This window comes from Rhinoderma darwinii, chromosome 5 (genome assembly GCF_050947455.1).
Source record: "Rhinoderma darwinii isolate aRhiDar2 chromosome 5, aRhiDar2.hap1, whole genome shotgun sequence".
In the NCBI taxonomy this organism is placed as follows: Eukaryota; Metazoa; Chordata; class Amphibia; order Anura; family Rhinodermatidae; genus Rhinoderma; species Rhinoderma darwinii.
This window is the reverse complement of record NC_134691.1, coordinates 269700740-269718269: the sequence shown is the minus strand read 5'-3', so window position 1 is coordinate 269718269 and position 17530 is coordinate 269700740. Positions and strand designations below refer to the sequence as shown.

The window sequence follows — 17530 nt, the reverse complement described above, 5'->3', positions numbered from 1 at the left end:
CCAAAGTTTCAGAAGGAATCAGGCCTATTACAGTAACAATTGTCATTATAAGGGTTGTGTTGAGTGTATTTAGACCCAGTAGCTCACTTATATCATCTGCATCCCGGACATCAAAATGATAAGTCGTGTGACTATAGATACCAATATACGCTGCTGCTTAAATAATATATATTGCTAATAAACCTCTTCTGTCTTCTTTGTTGGGTGCTTAGCAGTCTCCGACAGCCAGACACCCAGGTACCCAACATTTGGCTGCTTGTGCGGCTGTTCTAAACCTGTGCTATCCATTCACTTTGGTGCCTTACATTTCTCCTGCAATGCCAGTGTAATACATAAGAGGGGAAGGTCTCACTAACAGGGGTCCCAATCAGAGGACCCACTCTGTGACGTCCATATGTCCTAATAGTAAAGGGTTTCTTGATAAAACAAGCTCTGCGAAGATTAGAAGGTAGAGTATCTAAAGGGGAAAACAGTATAGGATCAGTTGTGAAGGGTCAAATCTCAAAGTATCTGGATTTATTGATTACCTTTGCTCTAATTCTATATTGTGTTAAATTCTCAATTGCAGCTTGTAAAAAGACAGAAGTTGCTGACATCATATTTTTGGTAGATGCCTCAATCAGCATCACCGTATCTCAGTTTAAAATCATGCAAAGGTTTATGGAGGCTGTGGTAAATGACTCTATGGTTGGAAAGGAATATGTCCGGTTTGGAGCTGTGACATATAGCACAATACCAGAAGAACAGTTCTCTTTGAATGCTTACTCTACTAAATCTGATGTACAAAAAGCCATATATAATATAAAACAAACAAAGGGACTGACCTATACCGCCACTGCTTTGGAGTATACTCAAGGTAGATTTGATCCGGCTTATGGAGGTCGTCCAAATGTTAATGATATTGTCATTCTCATCACTGACGGGGCAACTACTGCTATAGATAAACCCAAGTTAGACACCGTACCCGAAAATTTGAGGAACAATGGAATCACTATCTTTGCTATTGGAGTTGGTTCTGCCAAAAAAGAAGAGCTTGAAAAGATTTCCGGTCAGCCAGATAGATGGTTCCTTGTACAGGATTACAATTCACTGGAAGGTTTACATGCGAATATAACAGAGGTGGTTTGTGATCAGTCTAAAAAGGGTAAGTAAGCACGGCTACAATTTTGAACATAATTTTTCAGTGTAAATCTGTATACAGTTTTCATTAGCTTTGCAAGTAGTTTGTTTTACTTCCCTTCTACAGATCATGAGTTACAGTGCATCGCGTATTATACACCATTCCCATCTATCACCATGTTAGTACTTTCTAAAGCTGCTATGATCTTAACTCAACTCTGTGTATATGGTAGCAGAGAAAAATTGAACTGTAAGAAAGAAGACTATATATATATATATATATATATATACACACACACACATATATGTATATATATATATATATATATATGTATATATATGTATATATATATATATATATATATATATATATATAACATTTAAGTGTCCCCGAAAAGTCCTTTCTGATATTTAAAAGTGGGAAGGAAGGGGGTGGTACACTAAAAACCCAATCACATGGAAGACCACTTTCCAATGCAATTTGGGTTGGTCGTCTCAAAGAGGTTTCACTGTATTTGATTTTCAAGCAACCTACTAAGGTATTCTTTTTTTTTTCAGATTGTGCCTATGAACAGATCGATATTGTGTTTCTCATTGATGGATCAGCAAGTATAAATCCAAGTGATTTTGAAATCTCAAAATCCTTTATGAAAAAAGTAGTCGACAGCTTCACTATTGCACAGAACAGGATTTGTATTGGTGTAGCGCAGTACAGTGACTACCCTCAGAAGGAATTCTTCCTGAATGAACACTTCTCCAGCTCAACCATGAAACTAAACATAGATGATATTGTCCAGCTAAAACAGAATACCTATACTGGAAAAGCCCTGAAATTTGTCAGCCAGTTTTTTGATCCTGCCAATGGAAGCCGGAAAAACCAAAATGTCCATCAATATTTAATAGTCATGACAGATGGGGAGTCTCACGATACAGTTTATGAAGAGGCTGCTGAGCTGAGAAGCAATGGAGTCACAATCTTTTCTGTTGGAATTGGTATCAAAAATAGTTTTGAGCTGGTACAGATTGCAGGTACCCCGCAGAATGTATTTTTAGTGGAAACGTATGAAGTGCTGGATTCAATCCGAGGCCAAATTGTAACTCAAGTGTGTGAACCAAAAGATGAACCAAACCTAGGTAAGTAGTCTAAAGATACATTATTACCTATAATATTACTTATATTATTGCTAAACTACCTGATAACCAGTTGCAAACTACTCATTGGGGCAGACACAGACAGCCGAATTCCCGAATACAAGAACAGCATAAGGGCCCTTTGTTTTCCAATATTTCTTCATAGAGCAACTCCTTTAAGTAATGAGTTCACATAGGATGGATACGCTGCGTAAAAGCATGGTGCGTATCCATCCTGTGCGCCGCAGGGAATTCCGGCCGAAAAACCACACCAAACTGTGGTGCACTTTTTCGGCCGGAATGTCTGCTGCAGAGAACTGCAGCACCACCTGTGATTGGCTGTAGCCACGCTGGGGGAAGGAACACAGACCCCTGGGTAAGTATCAGGCTTTTTTTTTCTGAGTTGCGTTTTTTGTGGCGGGATCGCTGCGAACCAGCCACAAAAAATGCAACAGCTGCTATTTGTTGATGGATTTAGCTCCCCATTGAATTCAATGGTGAATTCCAACAACAAATAAGCAGCGTTTACGCAAATACAATTGACATGCTGCGGAATAAAATTCTGCACCGCAGGTCAATTTCTGATGGATGAGATTTGTTTTATCTCATCCACACGCTGCTACTGTATTTGCTGTGGATTTTCCACAACTAATTCCGTTGCGGAAAATCCGCAGTATTTACGCAACATTTTAAATGACCCTAAAGGCCCTTTTACACCGGCCTACACTCTGGCGCTGCAGTGAGCGCTGATCAACGAGACATCGTCGATCGGGGCTCGTTTGCTCCTGTCACACGGAGCTATGGACGGGGACGAGCGGTCATTACTCCGATCACTCGTCCCCATACATTATTATCAAGTCAGCAGCACGTCTCCCGGTTTACCCAGGGAGATGTGCTGCCGACAACTGTTGCTCGTTTATCCGCTGATCGCTGCCCTTTTTACACAAGGCAATTATAGGCAACGAGCGTTCTATGAATGCTTGTCTGCCTGATAATCGTCATGTGTAAAACCCCCTTTAGTCTCCACTAGTAATTGTGGCATAAAATCGACTCAGTCACTTACATGAAATTTTAATAGACAGAAGGAAGTTGCTTTTAAGGTGGCAGTGGGCACCTTTACCGACTGGGCCCTTGTGAAGCTGCACAAGTTGCACAAATAGCGTATGTGCACACAGGGCAGATTAGCTGTGGATTTTCCGCAGTGGATTTAGTTGCGGAAAATCCACAGTGTATTACAGTAGCAGCAAAGTGGATGAGATTCTAATAAATCTCATCCACACGCTGTGGGAAAAATCCGCGGAGAAAACAAATAAATTGACCTGCGATGCAGACTTTTAATCCACAGCATTCCAGTTTATGCTGCAGAATCGTGTTCAGGCTTTTCCCCACTGAGTTTATTGGGGAGATAAAATCTGTGCCAAATAGCAAATGGTGCGGTTATTTTAGTGCGAAAAAGCTGTGATTCCACTGCAACAATCGCAAATCTGTTTACATTTAATACAAGAAGGTCATGCTTGCTCCCTTGGTGCTGTCACAGCGATGGCTCCTTGTTCCCCCGGCTTTTTTTCCGTGCTGCTGGCCTCCTGGGATGACGTTTCATCCCATGTGACTTCTGCAGCCAATCACAGGCTGTAGCGGTCACATGGGCGGCTGTAGTAAATGTGTGTGTTACATGTGGATTTTACTGCACATTTCACCTCATGCATGGCAAATTCGTTATGAAAATTTGAGGCAATTCCATACAAGAATGAGCATTCTGCAGATTGGAAAATCTGAAACATGCTTTGATTTCTGCACATATTTTCCTGCTATGTGTAGATGGGTTATTGACCGCATCCACATGTATTTTATTGTCAATTGCCACAGATTTGGGGTGTGGAATCAGCACCACAAATCCGCAGCGATTCTACCAAGCCTGAACATGGCCTTATGCAGAAACAATGACTAATCGTCATATAATCACTGGATGATGTCAGAGCTGCAGTTCTGACTGTGACACGTTTATTGTACAATAAATGACATGTAGGATGTACTATATAAAAGGAGTGGAATCAAAATATAGATGAAGACAGGATTAATCAATTAGAAAATATAAGGTTTATCCCTGTCTTTACATGCAGTGTATCAGAAAAAATAAATCACATATTTGCAAAGATACACATTATAGATCCCGGATCCCAGATAATTATTTTTTTCTTCGTTTTGTAGCATTTGTTTTTTATACTTGCATTATTTAAAAGAACATTAGATGGCGCCAGAGTAGCATTGCTCTTCCTACAGGATGCTGTATAATACTTTGAACTACATGTTCAGTACTTGTACATGGGGTAGACATATCATATGTGCAACTGCACAGGGGCCCAGTCAGTAAGGGGACCCACTGCTACCTTAACCCCTTAATACCGAAGGTATTTTAAAGTGTAACTAACCTAAGTGTAACTAACCTTTCAACAAACTTCTCACATGACATAGTGACATGTCAGCAGATTTGATCAGTGGGTGTCCGAGCACTGACACCCCTACCGATCGCTAATACAGTGTCAGAAGTGCTCGGGTGAGCGCTAAGCCGCTTAGTTTCTGATCGCCTTTTTCCGGTAGCCGATGTAACGGTGTACGGGCTCATAGACTGTCTATTGAGTCCGTTCACCGGATTCAACGTACACACGCTTCTATCGCTCCGTATTAGCGATTGCTCGGAACTCCACCAATCAAAACTTCTGACAAGTCACTATGACATATGAGAAGTTTGTTTTAAGTTTAGTTACCCATTAAGCCTTAGTGACTAAGCACTTTTTTAAGTTTTTCCATCGTCACATTCATAGAGCTTTAACTTTTTTATTTTTCCGTCTACATTCGATAGCTGTATAAGGACTTGTTCTTTGCGGGACATGTTTTATTTTTTAATGGCACCATTTTGGGGTACATATATTCACGTGACCGTAAAAAATAATGGCCGTATTACATTCATTTTGATTTGCATTGAGTTCCGTAAGCACGTCTGTCTTATGCCCTATTAAAATACGTTTAGCGAGCACGTGTCCATAAGGCTCTATTGTTAAACAGTGGCCAAAAGAGTGCCCTTTTGCTCTCCGTCTAGTCAGTATACATCAGTTTACCTTAAGAAAAAAGGTATAGAATACCGTAGTAGACTATACTATTCTATCCCGCGGAGTTCAGTAAAAAAAATTGTATAAACGTATAAATTTGGCAACATGGTAGCCTATAGTTAACGGATGCCACTGTAGCTTTTCATGACGTATTGGTTAAATAGATGACATCACAGCCTTTGGGTGAGTTAAACAGATGCCTAACAGTAGCATCCGTCACCCATAGGCTATAATGGTATCCGTTTAACATACATATACGGCATGAGAAGTGTCATGAGAATTCATGATGTACCCATTAAACAGATAGTATTATAGCTTATGGTTTAGGGATGCCACTTTTTTCGGCGTTGTACGACTCTGCAAGTCTCGCTCAGCAAATCATTCATGTGAATTTTACCATTTACTATCATAGGGTAAGTGTGCAGAGACTATTGCGCTCATTGTAGACTAGGATACCGCATTTACAACAAAAGCAACAAAGAAGGATTTTTGCTATTGACCATAATTCCATTTATTTCATACAGATTGCAGCATTGATATTACAGTAGCTGTTGACTATTCCAGAAGATCTAGACCATCTACTACTTCTCAGCTCCAGCAGAAACTCAATCACTACCTCCCTGAATTGATGAAACATGTTTCGACCTTGAGCAACATCAGCTGTGTTTCTGGGTCGCAGATAAACGTTAGCTTCAGCTTTGCTGTTCCCAGTCTCGTTGGATCATTTTATTTTGATTCTGACTTTGAAAACTATAATGCAGACATCCTCAGGAAATTCATAGATGCCCAGTCAACCGTGGATACATTTTTTAATTTGAAGTACCTTGAAACGCTTTGGACAAAATTTAAGACTTCTTCTTCACAGAAAGCAAAGGTAAGCACAATTTTACAAAGACATTTTCTATCAAATTTTATTTGTCCTTCGGGCACATGAACAGTATGTATACCTACCGGTCATATGTCATGAAATTCCCTGTGCTGCCTTCATAAAGATTTTTTGGACATTCACCGAAATCGATTGGTTGAATTGAAAATAAAATCAGTGAGGTAGCTGCAAACATTTGGTTATTTCTCCTTCCCGATTCCTTCATTGCAACTGACATCTCTACAGCAGCGACTGCGTCTGATGTGAGGATTTAAGTGCCACATGTCAGACATTGCAGAAGGTAAGTTGGCTGGGTGGGGCGTCTCTTTGGCAAGCTCTCTGGGTGTATCTCTGTGGTAGGCAGTTTGAGGGGCATCTGGGGCTCAGTAGGCACTTATGGGTGATTGTGAAGCTGGCACATAATGAAAGGGATCTTCAGTGACTATGGTTCTCAAAAATTTGCACCGATCTTTCAATTTCTAAATATTAGAAGATATATGTATATGAAGCATACATAACAAATAAAAGATTCCTGATGGTAACTAGCAATATCTGAGAATGGAGAGGAAAAGTGGTGGTTTTCCCTATAACAATCAGACCACTACTTTCTTAACTGCATTAGAAAAATAAGCTTTGTAGTTGGGTAAAACAAAATATCTGGATTGGTAATGGCCAGGTAATGAAATGACACTACCTGCTACATTGTTATGAGGATACATATCTATATGCTGTAATAATACGCCCTGTATCTGAATCCTGAAATATATAACATCAGTATTTGAAAAGATGTCTGCTTTTAAAAGAGGTATTTCGTTTTCAGCAAGTAAAGGTTATTCATTATATAATGAAAAGTTAAACGATTTTCTATTGTATTTTTAGTCTCAAACTTTTACAGTTTTCAATATCTCAGCTTGCTGTTATGTAATAGTATCCTTCATTATTTACTTCCAGTGGATACAAATCTGTCCTTGTCATGTAATTAATACACAGGTGCATACCATAGGTTTCCGTTTCCATCACCATTGATTTCAATGGTGACGGATCCGGTGCCAATGGTTTCCGTTTGTCTCAGTTGTGCAAGGGTTCAGTCGTTTTGACGGAATGAATAGAACAGTCGACTATGGTATTGACTCCATCAAAGCTTAGACGGAACGTCGGAACAAAGCCCTAGCGCAGATGTGAACGAAGCCTAATCAAAGCTGCATCTTGTAATGGGCCATGGACCTGTGTGTCCATCACATGACCATGACAGATTTTTACCTGGAAAACCCCTTTAATAAATCACTATATGACCGAAACTCACTTAAGCATTTATGTTAAGCATTAATGTGTTTATTTCTAGGTTATTATCATTTTCACTGATGGCTTGGATGATGCTGTAGAAACACTCAAAGTGACTTCGGAATCTCTTCGTAAAAAAGGTTTGCTATAGTAAAGCTAAGGTTGCAAATAGTAGTACCACGGTGGCTGTATCCACACATTCAGCTACACCCAAAATCCAAAAACATATAAATGTTTTTTCTTGTGTCTTACTCATTTCTACCTTTTCTCTGCAAGATGTAATTTCTTCTTTCATATTGGACAAATTTTGTTAATATAGGCCAATTGTGACTGATGACAAATATGGGACCTTGAGAACAGTACACTATATACATGCTGTCACTAAATAGTGCGCCATTCACAATACTGTTTCAATTTTACTCTTTTGAAACAAATGATTTCCCTTCACTAGACATTACATCCCACAACATACAGTGAAGGAAATAAGTATTTGATCCCTTGCTGATTTTGTAAGTTTACCCACTGTCAAAGACATGAACAGTCTAGAATTTTTAGGCTAGGTTAATTTTACCAGTGAGAGATAGATTATATAAAAAAAAATAAAAAAAAATCACATTGTCAAAATTATATATATTTATTTGCATTGTGCACAGAGAAATACGTATTTGATCCCTTTGGCAAACAAGACTTAATACTTGGTGGCAAAACCCTTGTTGACAAGCACAGCAGTCAGACGTTTTTTGTAGTTGATGATGAAGTTTGCACACATGTTAGATGGAATTTTGGCCCACTCCTCCTTGCAGATCATCTGTAAATCATTAAGATTTCGAGGCTGTCGCTTGGCAACTCGGATCTTCAACTCCCTGCATAAGTTTTCGATGGGATTAAGGTCTGGAGACTGGCTAGGCCACTCCAAGACCTTAATGTGCTTCTTTTTGAGCCACTCCTTTGTTGCCTTGGCTGTATGTTTCGGGTCACTGTCGTGCTGGAAGATCCAGCCCCGAGCCATTTTTAATGTCCTGGTGGAGGGAAGGAGGTTGTCACTCAGGATTTGACGGTACATGGCTCCATCCATTCCCCCATTGATGCGGTGAAGTAGTCCTGTGCCCTTAGCAGAGAAACACCCCCAAAACATAATGTTTCCACCTCCATGCTTGACAGTGGGGATGGTGTTCTTTGGGTCATAGGCAGCATTTCTCTTCCTCCAAACACGGCGAGTTGAGTTAATGCCAAAGAGCTCAATTTTAGTCTCATCTGACCACAGCACCTTCTCCCAATCACTCTCAGAATCATCCAGATGTTCATTTGCAAACTTCAGACGGGCCTGTGCATGCGCCTTCTTGAGCAGGGGGACCTTGCGGGCACTGCAGGATTTTAATCCATTACGGCGTAATGTGTTACCAATGGTTTTCTTGGTGACTGTGGTCCCATCTGCCTTGAGATCATTAACAAGTTCCCCCCGTGTAGTTTTCGGCTGAGCTCTCACCTTCCTGAGGATCAAGGATACCCCACGAGGTGAGATTTTGCATGGAGCCCCAGATCGATGTCGATTGACAGTCATTTTGTATGTCTTCCATTTTCTTACTATTGCAGCAACAGTTGTCTCCTTCTCACCCAGCGTCTTACTTATGGTTTTGTAGCCCATTCCAGCCTTGTGCAGGTCTATGATCTTGTCCCTGACATCCTTAGAAAGCTCTTTGGTCTTGCCCATGTTGTAGAGGTTAGAGTCAGACTGATTAATTGAGTCTGTGGAAAGGAGTCTTTTATACAGGTGACCATGTAAGACAGCTGTCTTTAATGCAGGCACCAAGTTGATTTGGAGCGTGTAACTGGTCTGGAGGAGGCTGAACTCTTAATGGTTGGTAGGGGATCAAATACTTATTTCTCTGTGCACAATGCAAATAAATATATATAATTTTGACAATGTGATTTTCTTTCTTTTTTTTAATATAATCTATCTCTCACTGGTAAAAGTAACCTAGCCTAAAAATTCTAGACTGTTCATGTCTTTGACAGTGGGCAAACTTACAAAATCAGCAAGGGATCAAATACTTATTTCCTTCACTGTATGTGAATAATGTAAGTGCAAATAAGCAGGGATGGCATTCAGATTTTTAACAACAAGTTCTCTATTTTGCTGACAAAGACATACGCGCCATCGGTGAGGGGTGGGGGGTCGCGGTGTATCGCGCCATGGAAAATGTTTCTAATAATCAAATAAAACAATTACAATATTTCAAATACACCCTATATTAAAGTGGACTCTAAATAAATAAATTCCCTGTCCAGAATGTTTAACTGGATCGCCACAGTATGTATATAATTACATAAATCAAGCACAGTAGAAGGAAGTCGGTACCACTCTCAATCTTCACAGCATGGAACAGGCAGATAGATACAAGTGGAGTCAGGGTTTCCTCATTTAAGCAAGCTTCGGGCGGTGCTCAGCATAAAAACAGACGGTCTTGTAGTATGATATAGATGAAAGAAATGAAAATGCGGCACTCACCCGTTTGCAAATCTTCTTAACTTTATTGTGTCACCTTGGCGAGGGTAAAAGCATTACAGGGAGGACAGCTAGTTGTAGGTTAGCTAGGTCAGAAGAAGCGCGATCTCCAGCGCGAAACAGGCTGTAACCTACAACTAGCTGTCCTCCCTGTAATGCTTTTACCCTTGCCAAGGTGACACAATAAAGTTAAGAAGATTTGCAAACGGGTGAGTGCCGCATTTTCATTTCTTTCATCTATATATAATTACATAAGCATACATACCTACCTACCCACACATTATGTTAAACTCAGCCATTACGTATAGACATATATGTGCACATTCAATATCCTAAACGTGCTCAGCATATTTAGTTAGGCTGTGCACTGTCAGAAGGGTGGAGAACAGTGCGGCGTGCGCAGTAAGCCGTGTCAAATCTCCCGGCTAACCAAACGCAGTTCATATATACAGTACCAGAACCAAGCTCACTACATAAATACAGCCACAAAACCAAGCCAAGTACATAAATAAGCACCAGAACCAAGCTCAATACATAAATACAGCACCAGAACAGAGTTCAGTTCATACATACAGCACCAGAACAAAGCTCACTAAATAAATACAGCATCAAAACCAATCTCAGTACATATATACAATACCATAACAAAGCTTAGTACATATATACAGCACCAGAACCAAGCTCAGTACATAAATACATCACCAGAATCAAGCTCAGAACATATATACAGCACCAAAACCAAGCTCAGTTCATATATAGCACCAGAACCAAGCTCACTAAATAAATGCAGCATCAAAACCAAGCTCAGTACATATATACAATACCAGAACAAAGCTTAGTAAATATATATATATGTAATGTCCGTGGCTGCGGGCTGTCAACTCCAACCTCCCCGTGACAGCCGCAGCCACGAGTCGGCAAGCGCTGGCCCCAGCCTACTCCTCAGGAGACGCCAGCGCTTGTGTCCACTCACCTCAGCCGGATCCCATAGGGTGCGTGCGCACGCTCGTGCCCGCTCTTAAAGGGGCAGCGTGCTCACCGGACCTCGTGGATGAACTTTGACCCGTGAGTACCCTGGACTATAAGAGGGGTCCAGCCCCCTAGTTCTATGCCTGAGCGTTGTTGTGTCCCCTAGTTTGTTTATGTGATGGCCTCCTAGTGTGTTTCTTGTTCCAGTCCCTGTTCCAGTCCCCGTCCCTGTACCTATACCTGTTTCCAGTTCCTGTTCCTAGCAATCCATACATTCCTGGTCTAGCACTGAGCTGTGCCAAAGTCGTGCTGCGCTACATCCACGTCTGACCTGCTTCACCTCGCCTGACGTCCGCCTGCTACCTAGTCCCAGCCGAACCTGCCCTGCTGCTGTCTGAGCTGCCACAGATACCTATAGAACTATAGACATTCCCCTGCTCCCTGTTGGCCAGCTGCCTTACCGCCAAGGCTGTACAGCCCAGTGGGTCCACAGACCCTTCGTGACAATATACAGCACCAGAACAAAGCTCAGTACATAAATACAGCACCAGAATCAAGCTCAGAACATATATACAGCACCAGAACCAATCTCAGTACATAAATATAGCACCAGAACAAAGCTCCGTATATAAATACAGCACCAGAACCAAGCTCAATACATAAATACAGCACCAGTACAAAGCTCAACACATAAATATAGCACCGGAACCAATCTAAGGACATACATAAAGCACCAGAGCTATGCTCAGTATATATATATATATATATATACACTGCACAAGAACCAAGCCCAGTGCATAAATATAGCACCGGAACCAAACTCAGTACATATATACAGCACAAGCACAAAAACAGCTCAGTATAGAGATCATTTGCAGATTCAGTTTAACCCCTGCCATACAAGTTTGTATGACATTAAAAAGGAATGATAAACCCATCATCCCGCTACAGATCATACAGTGATTACAGTATTGATAAGTTACAGGGAGAATAAACATTTACATTGAGTAACTCACAGGTGTCGTCTTCTCAGATTAGAGTCGTTCTTTTTCTCTTTTCTTTTCCATCCAGTCCTGACCTCCATGACGACGCCTCCTGGCCACGACCCATTTCTGTAGAGTTTGCCCTACAGTTTGGCTCCTCACTTTTCCAATATTTCCGCACCTATAAACGGAAAAAAATTCTCATGGTGCTACACTGTGAAGATCTGTGGGTATGTGGACCCACTAGGCCGCACCGTCGTAGCGAGGTAGCAGCTGGCCAAACAACAGTGTACCAAGTCAATATAAAATCTGAGCAAAAGGGTACCTGTAGTAGTCCAGACAGTAGCAATGGCTTAGGCACAGATGGGACCTTGGCGGCAGGCAGGGTTGCCAACCTCCACTTCCGAAATTTCCGGACAACTGAGTTAAAATTCACGGACAGTCCAAAATTTTTACGGACACATTACAAAATCATTGCCTGTGCATTGTGCAGTGTGCTTGGAGTGACTCACCCAGACCACTGTGATGACTTATTCCAGCCATGACTCGTCTCTGCAGAATTTGACACACAGACATGTTGGTTTCTCACTTTTCCAGCACCCTCCACACCTATACCCCATCCTCTAAAAAAAATCATAATCCAGTGATCCAGATGGAAAACAATGATAACACAGTGCTTGACACAATAAAAGTGCCCCCTCAGTAACCGTGCCCCTGCAGATAACACCACGCACAGCCCCCCTTGTAGATAGTCACACAGCTCCCCCTTGTATATAGCCACACAGCCCATTCTTGTAGATAGCCACACAGCGCCCCTTGTAGATAGCCACATAGCTCCCCCTTGTAGATAGCCACACAGATCCCCCTTGTAGATAGCCACATAGCCCCTCTTGTAGATAGTCACACAGCCCCCCTTGTAGATAGCCACACTGTTCCCCTTGAAGATAGCCACACAGCTGCCCCTTGTAGATAGCCACACAGCCCCCTTGTAGATAGCGTCACACAGCCCCTACTTGTAGATAGCGCCACACACAGCCCCCCTTGTAGATAATAACACACTGCCCCCTTGTAGATAGCCACACAGCTCCCACTTGTAGACAGCCACACAGCCCCGCTTGTAGATAGCCACACAGCTCCCCCTTGTAGATAGTGCCACACAGCCACCTTGTAGATAGCGCCACACAGCTCCCCCTTGTAGAGCCACACAGCCCCCCTTGTAGATAGCCACACACAGCCCCCCTTGTAGATAGCATCCCACACAGCTCCCCGTTGTAGATAGCACCACAAACAGCCCCCCTTGTAGATAGCGCCACACAGCTCCCCCCTTGTAGATAGCGCCACACACACAGCCCCCTTGCATATAGCCACACACAGCTCCCCCTTGTAGATAGCCACACACAGCCCCCCTTGTAGGTAGCCACACAGCTCCCTTGTAGATAGCGCCACACACAACCCCCCTTGTAGATAGCACCCCACACAGCCTGCCCTTGTAGATAGCACCAAACAGCTCCCCCTTGTAGATAGCCACACAGCTCCCCCTTGTAGATAGCGCCACAAACAGCCCCCCTTGTAGATAGCGCCACACAGCAGCCATTCAGTCCACTTTCCGCAGCAGGAATTGACATGCTGCGGTACGAAAAATACGCACTGCAGGTCAATTTCTGTTCGGAAATTTTACGCAGCGTGTGGATGAGATTTGTTAAGTCTCACCCACTGTGCTGCTACTGTATTCTGATGCATATTTTCTGTCTGCAATTCCAGACGAAAAATACGCATCAATTCTGCTACGTGTGGACAAGCCGTTACTGTACAGATTGTCATCATACACATTAGTCCCTGTCTACATTAGGATCCCCTCGAAAATGGTAAGCAAATTAACTGTTTTTAAGTGAGGGAGGAAATCAGAATACCTAAAGGAAACCCACACAAACACAGGGAGAACATACAGGTGTGGCCCTTGGTCAGATTTGAACTCAGGTCCCCAGTGTTGCAAGGCAACAGTGCTATTTATATTCATTACATCACCTTTTAGATTTCACAAATAAAACTTTGTAAATTGAGGATACTCTTTAATTTTGGAAACCCAACTAATTATCTAGAAGCTATTTGTGGGTCATCCGTCACTTTCGGAATGGTTCTTAATTTACCATTACATCACATTTCAGAGTATGTATGAAATAAAAAACTAATTTGTTCTCTTGTTTTCCAGGCCTGGATGGTTTATTATTGATTGGTCTGGAAAGTGCCCAGAATTTAAATGAATTACAAGAAATAGAATTTGGCAGAGGATTCTCTAACCATCAACCACTAAGCATTGGAATTTATGATTTACCAAGCGTAATGTTGAAAGAAATTGTAAGTTGTACAAGAGCACTCTTTTTTTTAAGCAACTTAATTTTCTTTTTATTTATAAGTTTTATATTTTTTTTTGTGCTGTTATAGGACACAGTTGCTGAAAGAAAGTGTTGTAATGTGATTTGCAAATGCCTGGGGCAAGATGGTCTTCGTGGTGCTCATGGTCCTTCAGGACTCAAGGTAAGAGGTTCTTAACCTTCTGCAATTCATCAAGTCCCCTTGGATCCGCATAACGGATCTGTAGGTACTCTGTGTACTACTGTATGGTGCATTCATTAGACAATGCATTCTCTGCCAAGGCTTAATTATTCTGTGGAAGAATACCTCTGTAATCCGGCATGTGATGGAGCATGCAACTATTTTTTATTCCACAGATTTTTGCGGGAACATAGATGTCTAATACGGCCATGTGCATGATCTTTAATAATGAACAATCATTTAATTGTGATCTCTATCTATAGATTCCAAATATAGAAAGGTTGGATATGGTTATGTATTACACAGTTAATTCAAGCCCATCTGACTTCACTTTCAGTAATACGTAACTTTAAATTTTTCGTTTGTTTCCTCGCTGTTTGATTTACTTTTGAAAAAAAAACACCAAAAAAGGCCATACTTACAAATGGACACAGCCAGGTCAGAAACGCTGATGAAGGATAGCGAGCAGGTGCTTTAAATAATAATAGCCACTCCCACTAGTCTTGAGGGGAGTGGTGTGTGGTGCATGGGATGTGTAGTAAGAAATAATAAATAAATAGTGTATGTGCAAGTGTAATAATATAAGTGAAATATAGGGGGCCAGGTAGAAGCCTATTTGTGACACCTTGATAATTCATAGAGCGGGCTACCCTGCTAAGCCAAACAACAACACACCATGCTCTCCCAGCATCAAAGACCCGGCTGTGTCCAAAAGAAGCAAATATAAGTAATAATGAAAAATACCTGGGGTATTAGTGATCATTTTGGCCAAAAGGACGCAAGCTCGCAATCCACGACAAGGATCCCCAGACTTGCGAGTCCCTAACTCCCTAACTGGAACGAAAAGCTCCTGATGCACAGACAAATTTTACGCAGTCTGTTTTGTCTGTGCATCAGGAGCTTTTTGTTCCAGTTAGGGAGTTAGGCCCCATGCACACGAACGTGTTTTTGCGGCCGCAATACCCCCGAAAATCCACGGGAGAATTGCGGCCCCATTCTTTTCTATGGGGCCATGCACACGACCGTAGTTTTTACGGTCCGTGCATGGCCCGGGAACCCGCACCGCAGAAAGAACGGGCATGTCCTATTACGGACATCTTCTGCGGTCCGGGCTCATTGAAAACAATGACGGCATGTGCATGTCGTACGATTTGCGGGCGGCCCGCGGCTGACAGTCCGCTGACAGTCCGCAGCCGCCCGACCCAAAAATCACGGCCGTGCACACGGCTACGGTCGTGTGCATGAGGCCTTAGGGACTCGCAAGTCTGGGGATCCTTGTCGTGGATTGCGAGCTTGCGTCCTTTTGGCCAAAATGATCACTAATACTCCAGGTATTTTTCATTATTACTTATATTTGCTTCTTTTGGGCACAGCCGGGTCTTTGATGCTGGGAGAGCATGGTGTGTTGTTGTTTGGCTTAGCAAGCAGGGTAGCCCGCTCTATGAATTATCAAGGCGTCACAAATAGGCTTCTACCTGGCTATACACGTTGCGCCTCATGACTTACACACTATCCCTCCATGTTTCACACACTTGCACCCCATTATTCATTTATTTGTATTGAGGCACTTTACTCATTACTGCCCCCTATATTTCACTTATATTATTACACTTGCACATACACTATTCATTTATTATTTCTTACTACACATCCCATGCACCACACACCACTCCCCTCAAGACTAGTGGGAGTGGCTATTATTATTTAAAGCACCTGCTCGCTATCCTTCATCAGCGTTTCTGACCTGGCTGTGTCCATTTGTAAGTATAGCCTTTTTTGGTGTTTTTGTATATATGTAGCCTTGGTTTTATTTGATTTACGTTTGGTTAATTACACATTTCAAAAATCTACAGTAAATCTAAGTACTGTAATACATTTTAAAAGAAAGTTAAAGTTGGCACGTTTTTTGTGGTGTTTTGGCTGGCTTTATTTCTGCATTTTTTTCTGCAAAAAATCTGCAGACAGATGTTAGCTTGAGGAGCGCCCACTGCATATATATGGCGCGTCTTTAAGATTGGACAGCTGAATATCGGAGGCCCAGCAGTTAGAAACTGCCAGGGACCTTGGAGAAAAACAGTAGCGGTTTTCACCTGACGTATACAGTGCTCATTGGTCACATGATCGCCAGAATGCTGGTATTAGGAGGATGCTGCTGGGTTTAACTACACCCAGCACCCCCTCTATAAGTGAAAATAGTCACATGGCCAATTTCCCCTATAACTGGGGCTGCTGTGCAGTTCGAGTTACAGTGGAAAAGAATAGTATAAAAAAAATACAATAAAATAATAACGTCGCCCAAAGGTCTTTTCTGACCTTTGTGGGACAGTCCATAATAGTAATAAAAATAAAAGTAAAAGAACAAACAAAAATAAATAAAATAAAAATTACACATAAAATACCCTCCCAAAAAAACGCACCCACCCGCCAATAATTGTCATAACGCTAGCCCTGACCCAATTACCCTAAAATGGACATGTAATATACTGTATCAAAATTACAACAATGACAATCACAAATAAAAACTTTATTTTAGGGTAACAATATATTATTACCAGAAAAAAATGGGCTAAAAAGTTTCACAGCATTATTAGTTACTATTTTTATTTTATTTTTTCAAACCTTAAGCGTAAAATTCAAAAATTATGTTTATAAAAATTATAAGAAAGGAAAATTGCATTGACCTGGAAAAAAACATCACACAAATCACATTGCTAGTAGCCATTTAACTAATGCGTTCTAAAAGTATCTAAACTGTGCCTGGTCCTTAACTGGTTTATGGATAACTATTGAACGCACTACAAACTGTGTGTATTTTTGGTACCACTTTTTTATTTTGTTGTGCGTTTTTTGGGTCAGTGGAGTTTTTTAAAATCACAGCAAGGTGTTGATTTGGCGTTTTTTTCAGGCCGTATGCCTGATACAAAAAACACATGTTTCAATGTGTATTGCGTTTTTTAATGACTTTTTTGTGTCGTTTTTTTAATTGTACGGCAGCATTTTTTCTTAGTGCTCAGTA

General features: G+C 41.5%; 1 protein-coding gene across 1 annotated transcript in view; it reads left to right on the top strand.

The window, feature by feature from the left end:
* Positions 1–17530, top strand: part of LOC142652590 (collagen alpha-4(VI) chain-like) — a 142682-nt gene that overhangs the window by 23074 nt on the left and 102078 nt on the right. The window contains exons 10-15 of the mRNA XM_075828245.1: positions 569–1144; positions 1678–2253; positions 5882–6231; positions 7565–7643; positions 14171–14316; positions 14404–14496. Coding sequence (XP_075684360.1) covers positions 569–1144; positions 1678–2253; positions 5882–6231; positions 7565–7643; positions 14171–14316; positions 14404–14496 — 1820 coding nt within the window. The remainder of the gene's footprint in view (positions 1–568; positions 1145–1677; positions 2254–5881; positions 6232–7564; positions 7644–14170; positions 14317–14403; positions 14497–17530) is intronic.